The sequence below is a fragment of the Vanessa tameamea genome, chromosome 12, assembly GCF_037043105.1.
Source record: "Vanessa tameamea isolate UH-Manoa-2023 chromosome 12, ilVanTame1 primary haplotype, whole genome shotgun sequence".
NCBI lineage: Eukaryota > Metazoa > Arthropoda > Insecta > Lepidoptera > Nymphalidae > Vanessa > Vanessa tameamea.
This window is the reverse complement of record NC_087320.1, coordinates 807,558-828,650: the sequence shown is the minus strand read 5'-3', so window position 1 is coordinate 828,650 and position 21,093 is coordinate 807,558. Positions and strand designations below refer to the sequence as shown.

Genomic DNA, 21,093 nt, shown 5'->3' with positions numbered 1-21,093 from the left:
AAGTATAATTTTTAACATTTAAAATGCAAATAAATTAGCCTTTTTTGTCATAGCAAATAAGGAAACGATGAATTAAAAACGGAACGTTGCAAAGTATTTTTTATTTAAATTTAAAATGAACTATCATTTATATCTATTTATTTTTGTCACGCGAAGCACCTAGGTACAATTTATGTATAAAAGTAAGTTGTATTAATAAGCTGCGTGTTTTAAAAGGTCATTATCGTAAATACAATTCCACTATATAAAATAGTTATTATCGAAACCACACAATATTATATTATTTTGTAATTACAAAATGTTATTGAAATATTTCTAGATTAAAAATAAAATTGTGTCTTTTTAAAACACCAACGGCGTTTGTAAATATAATATAAAATCTAAACTCAGTTTAAAATATAATTAAAAAAGGGGGAATCGCCGACAATGTACCTGAATCTTCAATTACACTAAGCTAACTTAGGTCTAGTGTTAGGGTATTAAAAGTCTAGAATATTATCTTTGACGCTAGGTTTTTGTCACAGGGTCTTAAGCTTCGATTTTTGGAATAGGGCACGTCGAATCGAGCAGGTTTAAAAATTTATTTTACGTTTTGTAAAATTGCTTTAGCACGTGCTAGAATTTCGCTGTTGTCTTCTATATTAATGAGGGGTAATTATTATGGCACGTTTCCGCTATAATTGTTGGCAACTGTTGCAGTTTCAACAACAAGTCAGCTCAATATATTGAAAAAAATAATCGTATTTTTTGTAAATTTCCCCGGCATTGAGTTACTCCTCATTAGAAATAAAACAAAATCGTCCATCGGACCAATTACAACCAAACACTGACAATTGCATTATCTATAGAAATGTATTAGTGTTGCCAATTAAATTATTTAAAAAAATTCACATATGAACTTAAGTAATGTCTTAACAAACCTTTTTTATTTCTTGATACATTTAATGAAATAATTGGCAACACTGATTTAAGAATGTTCAAAACCATAGACAAATAGATTAATAATTTAAGAGTAGAGTGTATATATGTCACTAACACATGTTCACGAGTTCACTCGAGGTTGTGTTGTTTTTAATTAATTTCAATCAATTTGTGTAGATTAAGCCATATTGTATTATGTGGTTATAGAACTCCACTTTTGTATTACGTTTTTCTATTTTTATATACTACAGTTTTAATTTTAGGTCATGTCGGTCACTTCATAAAATGACACTGTTCAGAATCAATATACTTGTTGAAGTCACTTTTCTCCTCCCTAGCATACAATTGACCGACATGTGATATTAATACGTTTCAGTTTTCCCTCGAACCAAAATATTAGTTTAAAGCAATAACAGATACCTGAATAACGTACAACATGTATTTATTATCATAAATTAGCGACGGTACAGTCAGCGCCGTTATTGTCTGAAGTATTATTTTTGCACACTTCGTTTCAGTTTCAAATCATTTTATTCGACGTTGGCTGTACTAGTGCAATCTTTGCTTTGATTAAATATTGCAGTATAAAAAAGTTTTAAATGTTATAAATAAATGGCAAAATTTCAAAATAAATATTTTAAATGGCTAATAATAATAAAATAAAATGATATAATTTATAAATTGAGCATTAGATAGATATTTAATCAAAATAAGGATTTTTATAGAATAAGTATGTAATAATACAGTTAACGAGTACGACTCCAATGATATTAATTTTATATGTATAGCTTTCTTTCTTGTGGCTTGTCCGTCCTTGGAGTGAATTACGAACAAAAGCCTGATAAACGTGCCTCGGTAAAATTATTTCGAATCTCATTTTGCAATATTTTATTAATTGTTAAATGACTCAAGAGGAAGGCAAATAGGTTTTATAATCTACGGTACGGATGGGAACTAGATGGCGCTGTTGTAATTTAAACAAAAATAATGCAGACCAAGTTGTCATTAAAAAAGTTATATTATTATTTAAGATATACGATTATTTATTTAAGTTGTATCTATTATATAATACGTAAAACACGGTTTGTTCGTTTAAACGATATTTGGAACGAAGTTCTTTATTGTACGCTTCACTTGACACTTTTCATATATTTGTATGTATTTTCTGTACAACAAGGCTACTGACAACATTATTGTTATCGGTTATTAATTTTTACAATTTAATAATTTTCAAAATCAATATTTTATATTTAAATTAATAATTACAATTTTGTTAACATACCTTCACATATTTTTCTTTACATTATTAATAATTATTATGCATAATATATTTCAAAGTCCCACTGATCGTCTTACGACAATTATGGTCTTTTTTCATGAATATTGAATAAACATGACATATTATTCCTTGGAGAAGTTCTACTTAAAAATGTGACGATGAAGGCATTATTACTAAAAACTTTTTGGACAATGTTTGAATGTAGCGTTATCTGAGTTACCCTTTGATGGTGTTTTTGTTACAGAGCGTTTATTTCCATTCCATTATTTTATATCAATAGCAATGTTTATACAACACATTCCACTTATGGCTGCAATAGATTTTCACACTGGATTATTTAGTTGTTTACTGTTTTAGTTGAACTGGCAACACCGTCATGACGAATAAAATTACACTTACAATTATTGTTTACCGTTTATATTTATTTAAAACTTTTTTTAATTCTATAAGTCTTGACGGTGCTGCCATGTTCAACATAATATATTTTAATAATGTCATATCACAATGCAATAGTTTTACAATTATAACGATCATATGAAACTGTTAATATGTTATATAATCAAATTTTCAACGCACGATAGGATCACATAATTATCGCCTTTATTTACTTTGCAATAACGTTTTATTTCGAGTGACGGTGATGTATGTACTTAGACAAATGCGTCCAGTTAAAAGATTTTTTTACACGATTCAGGTTTAATTTATGTATTTATTATTATTTTTTATCGTTTGTCTTTCTTCCATAAGGAGGGATCTGTTTGGTTTTCTCTATATTTTGTTTTGTGTTTGCATACTTGCTTGCATATTTTATATGTTGTTTCAATAATTTGGTACGCGAAAAGTTCGGCTTTAAGGATGACTTGTGATAATTTAAATAGTTTTAACCTTCTTACGTGATCCAAACGTACCATTTATAATGAGTAACGATATATTTTTTCATTATTGTTTTATTTTATGAATAAAATTAACTGATTTAAAAATGGAAAATAAATCAAGTTATTATTAAATTTATTTACGTTTTGTTAGTTTGAAATAAGAATTAATTACAAGTCATCCTTACTTAGAAGAGTAAGTTAAGAAGTTGTTGTGTAATTATTATACTTACAATGTAATTATATTGTGTGGCTCAGTAACGAGCCCAGTTTAAGTTAATCGGCTGGAATATTTCGACTTTGTTTTATTTACTTAATCTACGACCAAGCTTATACATATATTTTTTTAAATATCGAATTAATTTAATCAAATTATTTGGTGATGTTTCCGCTGAAATTTGTTACAAATTAATGATTTGTGAAAATCGTCTAATTACGTAACATTTTTCATTTTAATATGTAAACATTATCAAACTTAAAATAAAATCTCTGTTTTGCGTTAGTCTATATCTAATTGTAATAAATAATAAATTATTTATTACAATTACAAAAAAAAAATCGAAATATTCTAGTTTTGTATAAGAATAATATAAGATTTCGTCAAAAAAAAAAAACGGGACATGAATACTAGGAATATGTAAAAACTCGTAGATTTTTTGTTTTGTTACCAGTATCTACTAAAACATTCGAGATACCTTTATTCCGTTTTCGAGTAAGTTTCCTAAGGTCCTTTGAACAAAAGCATTTATATATGACGTTGCTATATATATTAATAAATCATTAGTTTTATTTAAATTAAATCTTTAAATAGTAAACTGCGGTTCCATATAATATATAAAACAAACATTCGCAAGAAAATACCTTAAGCAATATATTACTTTATAGAAACGAGTAAATAATTTGTTCCTAATATTCATGTTTCCGAAAATAATGAATTAGTTGTAAATTATAATTGAATCTACCTCAACCAAATTACCCATTAACGTTGTTTATAAGTGTTCTCTTGAGTCTTATAATTATTACTAATAAATAACTGAATTGTAGTGTTTTTGATAATAAAGTTATTATTAGTTCCAACTTCACATTTTGATATGGTAACTATTGTTACCAAAAATATTGAATGTGGTTGACGGTGTGTTGCTGCGGTATTGTCAAGATTGAAAATGATATTAAATTTGAAAATAAATGCTACCGTGACTTTTATTTCACGCCCCGTAATTAGTATTCAGCAAATAAGAGTAACAGTTAATTAACAGCATCTAAACGGCTCACTGCTGCGCTAATCGTCGCCTCCCTTTGAGGTTATACCCTCTATATCCAATGAGGATGATGAGACAGTGACAGAATTTCAGTTAAATTAGACACATTCAGGTTTCCTCCATATTAATTTGTGCCCAAATCTAAAGATGGTAAATTTTGGGAAGTGAGTAAACCATCATTATGATAAATAAATAATGTATATATTCAAAAGTCTCTCGTCATATTTTCCTACAAAATTCAAGTAAATACATTTGTAAATGCGCTTCAATAATACACAATGGGTTTACAGAGTAGTTTATTTACTGTTTACGCAATTGCACGAGCAGGCTCTGTCGGCAGAGGCGTGAGACGGCACTTTCTTCTTTCCGACGCAGCTTGGCCGCCAGCCGTGCCAAGCTGAATCGCGACCGAGGGCGCTCTCGACGGGGACCTGCATTTACTGGATATATGTTAAACAGATTATAAAATTTATATCTACAGTATGCTTTATTTTAACTAATTCCTTTGTGTATCTTTAAGCATCAAAAATAGGTGGTTTCCAGTGGAAAAAGATGGTCAGAACAAACCTTCTGCGACTCGTTGCCAAGCTTCTCGGTCCACGTTGACCATGCCCGTAGACGCGCTGCGCCCGAGCGCTGCCTCTTGTGCCAGATCTTGGCTGTCCCCTACGTCACTTTCGCAACTTATTCGACTTGATCTGGTAATAATAATATATATAAATGTCATTAGAACTCTTATTATTTATATAGATACAAAAAAAAATCTTATCCGTTTCAAAGCGTGGATGGATTCCGTTTGGATTGGGACGTCGAATAAGATGTCAACTATGCCTTTATACCCTCTGCAAGGCTATAAAAATACATATTTAATATAAAACCTCTTACCTATCAACTGGTCTCAAGTCACTGGCAGAGCTCGTGCCCTCGCGCCTCATGGGGGTGGTTGAAGATAGAAATTTATCCCTCGCTGCCCTAATCCGCGCCGCTCTCTCGGAGAGTTTAATGGCCATCGCCTCAGCCTCTCTCGACGGAGCTGGAGATTCGACAGCTGATAATGATCTCTCAAAAAAACAAGGACTGTTAGCGATAAACCTGGACAAATTTGGGATCACGGATTCCGATTGTTGTCTTAATACTGTTAGCTGTGTATCAGTCTTCTCGGCTCTAATGTGGTTATCTATGTTTATCGGGACGATAGTATCCGTACTCGCTGTTGTATTTTCTGTTTCTTGACAGTCATCAATTTTTGGCGGCGAAACAAAACTTCTAGACTTATCCGGGTGTAGTGCATTAGCACTAAGGGATTTCAAAACTCCGTCTTGAGTTTGTTCTGTGGGTACAAGATTTTTTTCAGCTGATGTCTGATCTCGTCGTGATAGTTGGCAGGCGCTCGCTGACTTCTGCACTTCTCTCTCGAGGAACGGGTTGTTTCTATTGCCAAAAAATTAGTTTATTTTTGAATATATAGAAAACCTACATTATATTTTTATTTGCAATAGGACAACCAACAGTAGATAATATAACATTAAAATTAAAAAAAAATACATTTCAAAACGATCTTGGCAAATGTTCGACTATTTACGGGTAGTCTCACCATGTAGTATATTATTTAATGAAAAAGAAGATGATATAATATTAAAGTTTGAGATTCACTACTAAAATGAATATTTAATCATGAGCGTAGGTACATACGGATAATCATTACCCACTGAGTAACCTTGCTACATATATTTATATTCATTTACTTGTAATGAAGTAGAGCCAAGCCAAATTTACTATTTTTTAAGCCCAAATTTACTGCTGAGACGAGGATCTTCTTATGTCCAGCACTGGGATATATAGAACTATTTTTTAAATGTTAGTTTTTTACCAAACTGTATGTCATAATTTCTGGTTAATTTCGCATTTGGAAAGCTTATAAAAATATTAATGTAATGTGTCTTAAAATGGATTACCTGATATTAACACCAACGGGCATGTCCGGAGGTCGTCGTCTCTCAGACTTAGGTGACCGCCAAGCAGGAGACGAGGCACCACTGCTAGCTCCTGACGGTGGACCTGTTCGTAGCGTCATAGCAGTTTTAACTTAGAACAAATCGAGCAAAGATGGAGGTAATATTACTAGGGATTAATGCATATAATTTCTCATAGCTTATAGTTTATATAATAACAATATATTTCACTGTTCATATATGAGAAGTTAAATTGCGATAATTGTATGCGGGATAAGCTTTTCATTCCAAATTTACAACGCCTAATTATCATTAAAAATTCATAGGAAGACATTACTATTTATTGAAATCTGTAATATTATAATAATATTTTACCTTCTTCATTTATTTTCTTATTATATCTTTGAATCATGATGCGAATAGACGGCGCTGTTTCTTTTGGTGTCGGCTTTCTTTGAGAAGTTGGAGATGACGGAAGAGGTGGTCTACTTTTAGATTTCTGTTCTTCTTCTAATGGATCACCAGAATCTTTCGACTTCTTTATTTCTTGTTTGCCTCTGTTTAGTTCTATTTGTGACCTTGTTTCAGATTTTTTGTTCATTGGAGGTGCAGGTCTAACTTCATCCAAATCCTCTACATCTACGGAAATGACAGCTCTGGGAATGGACTCACCGCTTCGGACAACTGGAGAAAATATTTTTCTAGTTGTTTTTACTATTACTTCTGGCGAAACGTCACGATTTTCTGGTGCCTTAAGCTTCAAAACGAATACCTAGGGTAAAAGCAAAATATAATATGTTTTAAGTTTTTCTGAAAATGTTGGTAATTAAGTGTTTAGTCTTACCTCGCCATCGGAGTCGGAGTGAAGTGGTGGAGTCCTAGGTTTTTCAGAGGGCTTACGTGGTCTTTTACGTCTGCGCGGTATTTCTACGGTAACAGTATCTACCTCGGGCTCCGTATCACTCTCGGATGGCTTCGACTGTTCTCTTTCGAGTCTGGCGCGAGATTTTGTTTTCTTTTTACCATTGCTTTTATCTGTCTCTTTTCGTTTATAATCTTCCTTATTTTCATCATTACTGTCTTTACCGTTTTCTTTAAAGTTGTCGAATTGTTTAAGGTTTTTTATACTGGAACTTTTGCTCGTCGAGGGGCTTGGTCTTTCATATGACGTGTTTGGTTTATAAACGTTACCCTTGACGTTTTCTTTGCATCGGTTCGAGCCTCTTTCAATTTCTTCAATTGTTTTTCTTATAAATTTTGCGTCTTCTTCTATACTTGGTTGCCTGACTATCTTCATTCTCGGACTCCTCTCGAGAACTGTTAACTGAAAATAGATACATGATCAGAGATATAAATTTATTTGAGGTAAGGGTAGTAATTTAGAAAGTGACGCACTGGGCTACCTGTTCGCGGGAAGTCTTTGTTTTGATCGACGATTGTTCTACTGACTTCACGCAACGGGAATCTGAAAGAATAACTGTGGAAATTCTAGAAAACAGAATATATAATGCGACATTTAAAAATACTAGTTTCCTTAATTTAAACTATAAAAGGCTTCTTTGCTTATGTGTAGACTACGTCAGATCAAATTTACAACAATAAAGTTCTTAACAATTTGGTTAAATAATTCGGTTTAATTTTAACGATTATGATTTTTAACTTCAATTTTATTTTCCTTAATCGCCTCCATAAAACCCGCATTTGTAACTTAATTATTCCTACCAGCTCCATTCGGTTGCAGAACGGCAGTGCCAGTAACGGCGGAACTAGTCTCGCATAAATGTCTGGCTTCCGCCTGTCCATATGTGTAGATGGGTTTCTGAGCAGTGTGGCGTGGTGACACTGCCATGAGAGGTGCCGCCGTGCAGATCTCCTCCGCCTCTACTTCAACGAGAACCGCCGCGCGAGAATTTCCTCCGTGACATTCATCACCGCCATCCAACTAAAATAACGGTATGATTTTTAAATTATAATTATATTGCGTGTATATTTGCATGGTAACTTTTTTTAACTTATGAGACTTAAGGTCAAAGTCTGTTTTTTAAGTATAGTAAAATAGCAGATCGATAATGTTTACAGACATTATTTTTAGCTATGTTTTAATAACGATGTAGGAACTAGCAGTACATCAATATCTTTAGATGTTGCTGCTGTTGTAATATTTATTATTTGCTGTGACTTCACTTTCCGGGCATTTATCCGGGATACATAATTTAATGGGTTAACCTATTAACAATTTCTAATCAAAAATAACGTCCTTTTGCACGTTACTCCAAATTAATTACGTATTTAATTAGTCACCAAACTAATGAAGTGAGTACTCACATAATGATCTCTCTCGTATTCGGATTCGAAGTCATCAGCATCGTTGACGCTAAGACTAGACGCGTGTACTCTGCCCGACCCCGTGGAGGGCGCAACGCTGCCATCTGACTGAGTGCGCGTCAGCGGCGCCGTCGGCAGCTTCACCTTGGTCCGTGCGGCACGCAACAGCGCTGACGTAGATGCTTCCGGGGCTATGCCTCGAGATTTTTCCCACTCATGCAGCTTCCGAGTGAAAGAGCGGGATATCCCTGAAATTAAGAAATATTGTATTTGATAAAGATTATCCTTAATAAAATAAGATGTAAAAATAATACTTAGCTAAGAGTTACCACGCTCTGATTTAGTTTTCTTTATTCTGAATGGTCATTTCTACACTAAGATCAATTTTCGTTATTTTGCGAAATGAATACAAAATATACCAAGTACCTTGGAATTTGAAGAGTCCTGTAGAAGTTTGTACCAACACTTCGTCAGGTTTGGCTTCTTCTTCCCACGCAGGTACTGAATTCGTTTCTTTCATTCGTTTCCATGCATCTGGAATTATATAATTGTATGGAATTAAAGTGATATACAAAATCTAGCAAAAAAAAAATAATACAATCAATGTCATATTATTAATTTTTTTTTGTTTATCGTATTACCCCATCTCTTAAGAAAATCATCGCTCAGGTCCTGACGAGCTGGAACAGGAGGTGGCTGTCTTACACCTTTCAATCTCTGCCATTCTGTGAGCTTCTTTCTGAAATCCGCTGATAATTGCTCTTCCGTCGCTACAGGTCTTGACGCTAAAATTAATCAAGGGATGATGACTCCAGTGAATGAAAATAAATCTCAAGGGCTGCCCATTCTGTCAACCATAAATTTAATCATTGATCGAATGCAATTAGATAAAAATAATGGATAAAACTCACTAGCATATAGCTTGCCACGTCTATCAGAGAATTCTCTGCGCAGACGCGACTGCAAGGCGGCGTAGTCCCTCGCTATCTCCTCCCGCACGCCGCTCGCCTCGCAACCGCTGCTTACACCCTCTGTGTCTGAAATAACATAAAGATTTTTTTGGTAATTAAGAACGTAAATTAAAATATTTCAGCTAATATCGGTCCTTGTTCAAAGCACCACTTGGCGGAAGAGAACAGAAATAATAATAAACCATTAACATATTATTATTGTCTGCATATTTTTCATTAATAATAATACTAAACGATAAAACTTTATAAAACGGGCTATTACATTAAGGTTGCTTATGTCTTCACGTGTAAACGTCCCAAGTGTTTCATCAATTATCGTGTCAGAGTGTGAGTCGCGCCACAACCTTATATTTTTTACTATTAGTTCATTATTTCACACGGAGTTCATCAAGTGACGTGTCTTTTACGTCACAGTATGTAAACAGCCTTAGGTTAAATTATTTTAGTTAGTGTGTAACATCAATTCAAGCGTCAAAAACAATGATGATGTTTGTCTAAAGTCAGTCTGTCAACCGACATAATTTTTCAGAATATAACTTACAATACTTATTCACAAAAATGTAATAGAATTACTGTCATGGCCGCTATTAAATAAAATAATTGTATTATAAATATTTCATATAAACAAAATTTAAACCAGTTAAAGCGTTTGAGCCCTAAACCGATAGCGGCATAAATTGGTGCGAACATGGACAGGTTATCAGCGGAGATGAGACACTAGACTTTTGCATAGCATCTTCTAGGACGGCTGGACTTACTGGGATACTTGCTCACATATTTAAATACAAAACACACAATTTTAACGCATGCTTTAGATTTTCAGTTTATCGATCTATTACAAGATTTCAATTTGCAGTAAGTTAATAATTTGTCGCAAGAGCACTAATTTGCTTAAAGTGTTTTATCTTGGGTTGGAAAGTAGTGTCTTCGCAGTGGAGTGATTGTATTTATTTGGGACCTTCTCTTACCATTAATTATGGAGACTTATTAATAGTTATAAAAAGATATAAAATTAATGAAATCATAAATTTAGCCAGAGAGTCATAAAACCTTAGTTGCTGCCATGATGCTGACTCGTTGCAGGTTTCAATATCGGAATATTTGCTTCGAAAGCCTTAATTTGCTAAAAACTATGACTTGATTCTTACAGTACATCTGCCTAAGTACCACCTTTGTTTACTTAACATATATGATATAGATATATAACTTTATATTTTTTCATATTTAATTATATATTTTCGCAGGTTAACCAGCAGTTATGTTGTATAGATCATTGAAATTTATATCAAATGGTTGCAAATTTAGTTATTGTTTTGATACTTCTATCAGTTTACTATGCTTACGTAAGTACTATTTTAGAAAATGTATATTTCGTTTTACTGTTAATATTGAAAAAGAATAAATAATAACTTTCATTTTATTCTTAAATAATATAGAAAAAAATAACGCTTGAATGGCGTATAATTAAAAATCGTTGACTCCTATAACAAAACGCGTTACGATAAAGTGTCATTATAATTTAATTGAAACAAATTAGAGGATTTTTTATACGGCTTTTATTAAATATTATTATTATTAATAAACAATTCCTATCCAATCAATTATCTCTCCTTAATATATTTATTGTTTGGTAGCAAAAAGGGGCTAAACCTCGATAATAACACGATGTGTATTTATTAACAGAGGAGTAAACAATTCTAACGGTCTAATTCCTATACGTTGTCTTCAAATGTTCAATTATTATTGTGTTCCAGTATCGACCACTAGTTTTGTCCATAAAAAATCATCGATAGAGCTACCATCGTCTTAGATATAAAAGTTACTAAGATTCATTTCAGAGAAATCATAACAGAGAGTTTACGGCGACCGCGTCAGCTATCCAACAAATCTGGTCCGGCACGTGTAGACTGTCATGTCGTCAGAGTGAGTACAGTGGGTTCAGTGGATTGAGTGGCCTAGTCACGGGCCAGAACACCGAGTCGACTACCCTGCACAATGGCTCGAGTACTGTTTGCGTGTGCGAATCCTGTCCGTGCGAACTCGTTGAAAATGTTCTTAGGTTAGTAGTTGGAGAATGTTACTTAATTAGATTAGACTAGACTAAGTCTATCTGTCATCTACTTCTTATGTATAGTGAAAAAACTGGGTAAAACGTCAATATAATATAAACTATTTGATAACACACAAAGCTATAACCCTAGCTTGATTTTAATATTACTATTGTATTATTGTAAATGTATGGAAAATATAAATACTACTTCCTTCCAAACTTCAGGGGTGCTACTTAGATTTCATTGAAGAGTAACTAGATATAGCAGTTCGACAGTCTAAGAGGTTTGAAGTTACAGACTTCACTAATGAGGCACTTCCATAGCTTTGAGGACGTTTATATGAGTACTTTAATATGATAATGAGACTTTAATATGATTTCAGGACCTGTAGTCCGGCCACGAATATTTACACTCAAACGATTGAATTTATGTCGGATTGTTATTATGATTTGGTCAAAACGGTGAGAGTTGTTCCTTGTCGACTTTTGTGTCCCCTTTGCTGACAGAGTTGATACGATTTGGATTTCCAAAGATGTATTTGTAGAAGCGCACATATATAGTCTAGTGTGGTAGTTGGTCGTTTATTTATTTATTAAAAAGGTACACCATCAACTAATCACTAAGCGCTTAAAATTAATATCTGATGTGGGTAACATTCTAAGTGATGCGTCTTTGAAAGTGTAAACAACATTGACCTTCAAAAAATTTTTTTTTTCTATAGTTTATATAAACCAAACTAACCTATATAAAATATAAAATCAAATTTTAATCATTCATTAATGATATATATTTTTTTATGAAATATATATATATATATATTTTTATGAAGTAAGAAGTGGATACAAAGACATTGGGGCTGTAACAGCTATTCACCATTCCTTACATCGCCAATCGCCAACTGTGGGAACTAAGATGTTATGTCCTCTGTGCCTGTACACTGGCTCACCCACTATTCAAACCAGACCGCAGCGATACTGAGTATTGCTGTTTCACGGTAGAATATGTAAAAGTGTGTGGTACAAGTAAGATATATAATTAAATATAGACAGAAGGAAATCGCATAATTAAAACGTTTTAAGAAAATGAAAGTTAAGTCTTTATACATACATTTTAGCTTTAAAACTTTGACATGGTGACTACCGAGGGTAAGGCGGTAGATTCGTCGGTCGTATTGCATTCACTTCAAATTTAAGCACATAACATACGTAGTTAGAGATATCATTAAAAAGACTTAAAGTGTCCATGTCTAAATCTCACTGTCTTTGATTAGAAAAGTAACTTAATAGTTATTATAATAATACAATTTAAAACTTACGTGTGTACGAGAAATGTCTTGTGAATAATAATTTCATATATTGTCGAAGATATATGTATATCCAAAGCTAAACATACTTTTGGAAACTGTTAGCTGATACTATAAATAAGAGAGTCTTTCGCAAAACGCCTCAAATGAAACTATTTTTCATAATAGTTTTCTTGGGAAGTTTTAGGTATACAAAAGTGGGCTATAGTTCCTTGGGGTTCAAGCTTGCTTAGTGTAACCGCTTAGAGGGACAGAGTTACTTTCGCATTTGTAATAGTGTAGATGGTTATGTATTTATGTTTTCCAGTTGATTGACTTCTTCAATTATGTAGACCAAGTGATGCGCTGCAACGTTACTTGCCAGAGACAACCTCAGGTGATACATTTGAATGTGTTTATTATTACATAAATATTGTATTAACCGTTCAATAAATCATTGATTACTTGATTCCATTTTTGGCTTCTCGAGTAAAAGCCTCTTCGTCTTTTTGTTTTTGTGATATCGGTAGGCGGCCGAGCAAATGGGCCACCTGATGGTAAGTGGTCACCACCGCCCATAGACAATGGCGATGTAAGAAATATTAACCATACCTTACATCACCAATGCGCCACCAACCTTGGAAACTAAGATCTTACGTCCCTTGTGCCTGTAGTTACACTGGCTCACTCACCCTTCAAACCGGAACACAACAATACTAGAGTAGAGTGTCTGATGAGTGGGTGGTACCTACCAAGACGGGCTTGCACACAGCCCTACCACCAAGTAAAGTATATACTTTGAGTACTTTTTATATCCCTAATGTATGTATATGACATGTATACAATATATAAAATTTAAATATCAAATATAATATTTTTTTTGCTGTCTGTACTCGTAGTCGACGCATAGCATGAGCGTCAGTCTCTCATACAAATGCATGTGGATAATTATTTAACGTGGATATGGAACGTGCGCCTTTCTGAGTGAATAGATCGATCTGTATCAAAGATATCTAATTTTTGATTGATTACGAAAATAAGAGAGTTTGTTTATCTTGTATGCACTGACTGATTTTATTATGAGTTTGAGGTTATCGTTTATAAAATATTCAATCATTTATAATCTTATTTTTATTTATTTAAGAAGTTGATTTAAAGAAAAATAATAATATTTTTTTAGCTGTTGCCAGTTAGCCGATATAATTCAACAGGCAATATAAGCTTTGTTCCAACAAAAGAGGAAAATGAGATAGAGAAAATTGTCAAGAACGCGCCAAAGCCTACGACGATCACATTTCCGAAGAAGTCCGAAAGAATAGATAATAAGTACGAAGCGGCCAGTTCCAGGACATCCGAAAGTACAGCACTAAGTCTAGTATTTTCTGACACAAATATACCCGCGAAAAGTTCGACGGAATCCGAACAAATTCAAAGTAATTGTTCCAGATGTATTGAAAAGGGTAAAACTTGTTTGGGTACGTGTCCACGCCAGAAAAAGAATTAAAAATGTAAAGGGTTAAATACATTATTTTTATTTAATCTGTAACTGGCGATAAAATTGTTTCCTTTAATAATTTCCCGAATGAAGTTGTGTACTTATATACTTATATAATATAAAAGTTGTATTAGTGGTAAAAAAAGATGTATCGTTATTACTAGCAAAAGGTCTTAATGTATAAAAATAAATTCCGATTAAAACAAACAACGATACGTTATATTATTCTTTCTATTTATGTTTCTTTTTTTAAATAAAATTATAATATAAAATTTGATATACGGTAAGTTAAAAATCGTTTAAACACCATCTAGCATTAAACGCTCAACGTTAGTTATAACGAACTTTTGAGAAATGCATGTGTGGTTTTACAATTGAGAAACCCCACATTTATTCGTTATTTATTATCTGTGCAGCCGATGCGATATGAAGTTAGCGGGAAAAGTAGTTTTTTACTACGATTTAGTCAAAGATTATTAAGATTTATTCGCTAGTCAAAAACGATCTTTGACTGATGTAGATACAAACCCGATTTGTTAGATATAGAGCTATCAGCTAAATATAATAGCCGAGGAAGAAATCTGTAAATCATTTTTAATTTTTAAAGTACTAATAATTACTTATCAACCTCCCCTCGGTCAAATACAATTTTAGGTTTTAACTTATGGACTTTTGCAAAAACAAGCAAATATATAAACAAGGAGGCTTATCTTAAAATGCAGCCTTTTTTAATAAACTTGCTCAAAAAAATCTGTCACAATAATGACAGAAATTTTACTATATTTGTGTGAAATGAAAGCGTAACCCTTAAGTATCACAAATAGCAAAATTTACAAGTAAATAAAAATACAAATAATGTCGAATCAAGTGTAAACAACACAGTAGTAATCATGGATTGTACTCACGGAGGTTAGTAATATAGAAACTATCAAATACCACGTAATCTTGATACTTGACAACTCTGCAACAACAACATTCTATGACGTTAAAAAGCATGTCTTTGATATACGTGGCAGACAATTTGGCAGAATATGTCGCCCTTACAAGGTTTTGTTATCGTTGTTAAAAAGTATTTATCACTTGTAAAATCTTTTTGCTACTGTGAGTGCCTACATAATGTTATACAGTTGACTTTTTAATGGTCCTTGTGTGAATACTGATAGCGCAATACCTTAAATGTTTATAAAAATTAAATTTATAGCTAGTAGTATTAATATATAGTATATCATAGTATAGCTTTATATTTTAAAAGAGGCTTTAAGGCCAATTATTGTGGTTTTAATCCATCTTTATTACATCTTAAAGTGAAGATGCAACTATGTCGTTGTGTACTGTATCAGCAAACATTTTCCGCCTGTCAATTATTTGATAATATTGATTATGATTCACCAAATTGTGTTTTTGTCTTCCTTCGAATGTTCATATTTTCTAAATTGCGCGTTGCTGACGACGGCGTCAGTGGTTGAGTTATGCTAAGATTCAGCCAACAAAACGAATAACCGTGTGAGCATCCAGCGAGATGAACGTCCTAAGGGCGTCCTGTGGACGTCAAACTACCAATAAGAGAAACCTAATCATATTTCAGCATCAGTAAACATGATAATATGAAAAGTATGCTTTAATTACGAAATTATAGAGAGCTTTCTGTCCTGTTTGTAACTCTTTACACGCTGTACAACTTCAAGTAATCCTTACTTATTAAATAGGAAGTATTGCCAGCGGCCTCGCTCGCCGTTTAGGGGTTGATAGTCAGATGTTAGGCACAAAAAAGAACCTAAGACCTTCCTTGGGGTTCGAGCTTTTTTCATAGCATCGAGGTCAATCCATTGCTTAGGCCGTGAAAGAGTAACAGACAGAGTTACTTTCGCATCTATAATATGCTCGTTTTATATGTATTTAAATATATTTTAAATATTTTCAGTACGTTCATGTCCGACTTTTTGTGTATTGAAGACTGTGGTTGTTGCAGTCGGGGCGATTTCTATGCTGGTAAGTTGTAATTTTATCGTCGTCAGACACAGTTTTAAATGTCAGTGTTATTTTTAAACGTGTGGCTAAAGTCATAGAAGAGTTATGTAGAAAGGAGAATTATATATCTATCTTAAAAGGAAACAGTTTTTTGCAACCTCGTATTCAAATTCAGCTGTTTAGTATGTGTGGGTCAGATGTCCTCTCATTGCGAGGTGTGGAGCTAAATACACATAGCCGCTCTAATTAAGATCGGAGGATACCTTACGATGTCTTGCGTCCACGCCTAGCTCGAGATGTAATAGATAAAAACATTAATCTAGCACATTAATGTTACGTTAAGTAATTGGGGCTTGTTCTCAACCCCGAGTAAGCGTAATTACGATTCACGTGTTTTAATCATTGAACCATCTTTGTATAACTGTATATTCTTACAATTAGTTAAAGAACTCAAAAAAAATTAAAATATTTATACTCTATAGCATAGACACATCACCCCCTACATAGAAATAAACTAAGTAATCTCTTTATTAATATTAATAACTATATTTCAGTTTTTCCCGCTCGGCGATCCGTACGAAGTATGCAGAAGTACAAATACAGCTCTAAAACAAAATGTCCCGATGGTCTGTTTGTGTGACTTCTATATCGAGGCAGTGAAGTTAGTTTCATTCTATATACGAAATAAATAATTAATAACCACGCGGTAATTCCAATGTAATTATATCTTATGGTCTGTCTTATATGGTCTATAGACATCGGTACTGTTGTATACGGGAACCATGCGAATGAAAATGTTATGTGTTTTGTGTCCGTTATTACATCGGCTGACACACTTTTTAAACTTGAAACAAAACCTGGTTTGTATTAGATGGTGGTGGTAGCAGGGCCGACACAGGAGGCCTGCCACTGGTAGCTTTACATCGTATATGAGATCTGTGTGAATTAGAACTGATGATTATGTTCATCACATTTAAAGCTTAATATTTAATTGAAGCCGCGATAAACAGCTAGTGCCCATAAATATGAATCAAGCAAATATCTGTTCGCTCGCAAAGGCGAGCCACGTCACGTTAAATAATTATCGGCGTGAATTAACAAATTTGTTCTAATTGGTACTTTATTGCTGTCTTTATTTTTATATTTGTCATCTCACGTACTATTATAAGCACGTGCGGCACTCGTACTGATAATAATCCATAGTGTTATTTACAAGCTTAAAAAATATGTGAGCATGGATATATTAATTATCATTTAGCTCACATAAGGGGTCTAAAACAACGAGTACCTAGATGAAGTTGTCCCCAATGTTTAACAATTGGGTTATCCGTTGCCTGCATCAATGTATTTAGGATACCGTTAGAAATTCCGCGCATTACATAGACGGTACAGAAGTCGAACACGGGCTTTAGCAAACATATACGCAATCCCAACAGTATCCTGAATGAATCGTTATGTTATACGTGCAGATCATTGAAGGCGAAGGCACTCTGAGTATACTTTAGTCGACTCTGCGCGTGTATAAATTTTGACGTGCGCTTTTTACAATAGTGAACCGATAATATTAAAATGTAGTTCGTAAGCGAATAAATTATGAACATTTTTGTCTCGACAGTTGTCGATGTTCAGTTTTATCGCAGCATCGTTTTGAGTAAGTCTGTTTTGAAGGCATTACTTATTAATATAAGTATTCTAATGAGTAATTATTTATATTCAGATTTTTTACCAAAACAAAGGAAGTTACAGAGGTAATGGTGAGGAAAACGTTCGTTCTGCTATATGAAGCTAAACTAAAGGTATAGTAATTATGTGTGTTACATTTTAGGTACATTAAGCTAGAATTGGCTATAATAAAACATTTTATTATTATTCTTAATTATTGATGTATTACTTTTAAGTCATTTCCTAAACAAAAATTGAATAACTAATGTTATTTAGCGTCTTCAATAAAAAAAAATGTATATCTTTTCGAGTAATTTTAGTGCCCTATAAAGCCGCAGATCCTGTCTTAGATTCAATCACAAGGTCGAATCAATAAAAACTGTTACGTATTAGCTTGAAGTCCGCAGTCAGCAGTGCTTACACTGTTGTACCTCGGAAAGCACGTAAACCCATTCGTTCTGCGCTTCAAATCTTTCCCTTCAGCCGTCCCGTCGGATTATGAAAGTGCCTTTGTGTGCTTGCGTACAATAAATTTTACAATAGAATAAATATCTCAATAAATCTATGGTTTTATTTTCAGTTCTACAATATCTTGAATAACTTGGACGGTGGCGACTTGTATCAGTCAATTTGTTGTAAGGATAGTGAGGTAAATTCTGTAAGTTAATAAAAACTTTATTATGAAAATCAACACTAAATATACTTTATTCAAGTAGGTTTTATATTATACTTTTATATCCTGTATGGAATCGACTAATACGAATGCCACAATATTTTATGATCTAAATAATAGTATACTTTTTAAAGATAAGATTTAAAAATAACTTGCCTCATTATTTGTGAAGTTGTGATACTCTGTCATAATCTCGTAAAATCATAACCCGGTGGCGTGGCAAATCCGAAATACCGGAAAGAGTCCAGGCATAGGATCAAGTTGTCTCCAAATTCAGGGTTGCTACTGTCAGGGTCGTTAAATAATAACGATAAAACCCAATGCTTTTATTGGCTCAGCCTGGGATTTCAACTCGAGAAGCGTAGGAAGTAATAAGTATTTATAAGTTAGATGAACCAACGATACTATTGTTCCTGTGGTTTTGCAGTCGGATAGTAGTATTGTCTACGAAGCGTCAATTAGAAGCTACCATTGGTTACTTATGGATTGGAGAGGACTGTGAATAGTAAATAGTACGTTATATGTATGGACATGATATATAGAATTAAATAAAAAATGGTATGCGTCAATTAGACAGTTGCAATATCCGTAAGCAATACGGCTTAAATTCCTCAATTAATTCTGGCAAATATTGCACGGTTTGATAGAGACACGGAGACAAGTATAAATGTAGGTAAATGCCAATATTTAATGGACGAGATTACATTTAGTTTTATGTTATTATTAGAATACTTTTTGTATGTTTTTAGATTGGTCCAGGAGAAGATGGACGTACACGACCCATTTGCAAATGTTCAAGAAAATGCTTTAAGAAAAACACTGTTTAAAATGATATTATATATATTTATAATTGTATCAAATTCAATTATCATTAATAAGATAATAAATTGTGCTGTGATTTCAAAATAAATAGAAATTTTATAATACACTTTATATTTCTAAATTGCATGTTAAAAAATAATGTAAACTTCAACAGCTATAAAATATTTTTTATAGTGTCTATATCGTAAACACTCCTAGCCGATACTGGTATTGCGCGTCGTATTTCTGTACGGCTATTTTTAATCAAGATATTGAGAAATTTGCACGACTTTGATCGGCATGAGTGTCGGACGTCTCTGGAATCCACCTCATATTTTGGCATTTTTATTGGCGAGTCATTTTACGACTATTATTTAATTGTATTTATTATATCGTTATGTAATATATAAGTGTTTAGTTATAGATAGAAAGTTCTGGACTTATGTCCTATAAGTCTATTTGCAAACATAAATACTTGTTACATATTGTTGAGTTCCGGTTTGTAGGTTGAATGAGCCAGTATAACTACAGGCACAAGAGACATAACATCTCTCGAGGTTGACCACATTCAACCAGATGTACCATTTGCCCGTCCACCAACAGGTTCACATACCTACTAATTGTTGTTTGTAGTTTTTTGAAGAAATGAATGAATTAAATTTTTAAAATAGTTTATTCATATTTATAAACATTTTTGACCAAAAAAATAATTATTAAAATTGTTTCACAATCGACATTCGACAGAAAAGTCCACATGTTTTATATCCTTTTTAAATTAAAATTGGACTACCCGCAACTATCTCGAGTCTTATTGATTAAAAAAACTCATGAAACTCGGTTCACAATTGGCCAAGATGACGTACAATTTGTTCGATATAGCAGAATAGTGCTTTTTCTACCAAATTTCTGGTAAATTGATATATTTAAAGTCATGTAAATAAAATCTAAGATTATATACAAAATTCCTTAACATCCACTTAACTCACTTTCATTATAATATTAGAACTAGTAAAACGATACTTTATTTATATTTCGATAACTTTATTATAGATTATAATACGCACTTCCTAGTTATAAACCATCAAACAGGAATACTGTTTCAGAGTGACTGAGCCAGTAGTTACAGGCACAAGGGATATGACGTCTTAGAGGTCACGGTTGGTTGGCGTGGTTCCCGTGCATATTTCCTAGAGTGCCAGCGACTATGGCCAAAGGAAGCCATATACCATGAGGTGGCATTGGCTTTACCTTTCCGAAATAATAATATAAAAATCTCAATGAGTACTAATCTTGTTTTGATTAACTGTCACGACGACAAAACAGCGATTTCTGTGGTAACAAATATGTTTTTCTTAATTTTAAAGTATATAAAAACTAAATTAGACGTACATTTTTATTGTACAAGTGAATCATTCTTAACTACACTGTAAATTAGCAAAACATTAATTCTAACGGAATCGCATTCAAGATTTGTATATTTTTCTCCTGCTCTTTTGTTTTTTAACGGATGCTGTTTTTAATCTGTCTGTTTTATCTGCAATGTTTTTTGTATGTTCCGACATATTTCTTATTTCTGTTAATT

The 21,093-nt window shown here is 33.0% G+C and overlaps 3 protein-coding genes and 1 long non-coding RNA gene across 5 annotated transcripts in view; 3 read left to right on the top strand and 1 right to left on the bottom strand.

Moving 5' to 3' along the window:
- Positions 1–22: 22 nt before the first annotated feature.
- Positions 23–4,263, top strand: LOC113402452 (uncharacterized). Its single transcript, XR_003369227.2, has 2 exons — positions 23–3,892; positions 3,965–4,263. It is a non-coding gene; the product is annotated as an uncharacterized LOC113402452 (long non-coding RNA).
- Positions 4,264–4,612: 349 nt separating this feature from the next.
- Positions 4,613–21,093, bottom strand: part of LOC113402449 (uncharacterized) — a 35,392-nt gene continuing 18,911 nt past the window's right edge. Inside the window, exons 6-17 of one of the 2 annotated variants that reach the window (XM_026642708.2) lie at positions 9,520–9,645; positions 9,250–9,393; positions 9,035–9,142; positions 8,609–8,856; positions 8,006–8,225; positions 7,687–7,760; positions 7,128–7,607; positions 6,659–7,055; positions 6,287–6,389; positions 5,217–5,762; positions 4,899–5,029; positions 4,613–4,762 (exon numbers count right to left, since the gene is read on the bottom strand). In XM_026642708.2, the coding sequence (XP_026498493.2) occupies positions 4,632–4,762; positions 4,899–5,029; positions 5,217–5,762; positions 6,287–6,389; positions 6,659–7,055; positions 7,128–7,607; positions 7,687–7,760; positions 8,006–8,225; positions 8,609–8,856; positions 9,035–9,142; positions 9,250–9,393; positions 9,520–9,645 (2,708 nt within the window). In that variant the 3' untranslated portion in view covers positions 4,613–4,631. The remainder of the gene's footprint in view (positions 4,763–4,898; positions 5,030–5,216; positions 5,763–6,286; positions 6,390–6,658; positions 7,056–7,127; positions 7,608–7,686; positions 7,761–8,005; positions 8,226–8,608; positions 8,857–9,034; positions 9,143–9,249; positions 9,394–9,519; positions 9,646–21,093) is intronic. The other variant, XM_064216507.1, reaches the window with a different exon arrangement.
- Positions 10,755–14,451, top strand: LOC113402450 (uncharacterized). The gene is made up of 5 exons (XM_026642710.2): positions 10,755–10,922; positions 11,418–11,638; positions 12,013–12,091; positions 13,241–13,309; positions 14,093–14,451. Exons 1-5 carry the CDS (start codon positions 10,869–10,871, stop codon positions 14,414–14,416), a joined length of 747 nt encoding a protein of 248 aa, XP_026498495.2. The 5' UTR covers positions 10,755–10,868; the 3' UTR covers positions 14,417–14,451.
- Positions 15,298–19,537, top strand: LOC135193559 (uncharacterized). The gene is made up of 6 exons (XM_064216549.1): positions 15,298–15,316; positions 16,329–16,396; positions 16,930–17,036; positions 18,093–18,171; positions 18,618–18,686; positions 19,460–19,537. Exons 1-6 carry the CDS (start codon positions 15,298–15,300, stop codon positions 19,535–19,537), a joined length of 420 nt encoding a protein of 139 aa, XP_064072619.1.

Coding starts and splice junctions, on each gene's coding strand:
- LOC113402450 (XM_026642710.2), top strand. CDS start 10,869: ATGGTTGCAAATTTAGTTATTGTTTTGATACTTCTATCAGTTTACTAT. Junction 12,092..13,240: donor ATTATGATTTGGTCAAAACG/GTGAGAGTTGTT, acceptor TATGTTTTCCAG/TTGATTGACTTCTTCAATTA. Junction 13,310..14,092: donor CTTGCCAGAGACAACCTCAG/GTGATACATTTG, acceptor ATATTTTTTTAG/CTGTTGCCAGTTAGCCGATA.
- LOC135193559 (XM_064216549.1), top strand. Junction 18,172..18,617: donor TATATGAAGCTAAACTAAAG/GTATAGTAATTA, acceptor TTTTATTTTCAG/TTCTACAATATCTTGAATAA. Junction 18,687..19,459: donor TTTGTTGTAAGGATAGTGAG/GTAAATTCTGTA, acceptor GTATGTTTTTAG/ATTGGTCCAGGAGAAGATGG.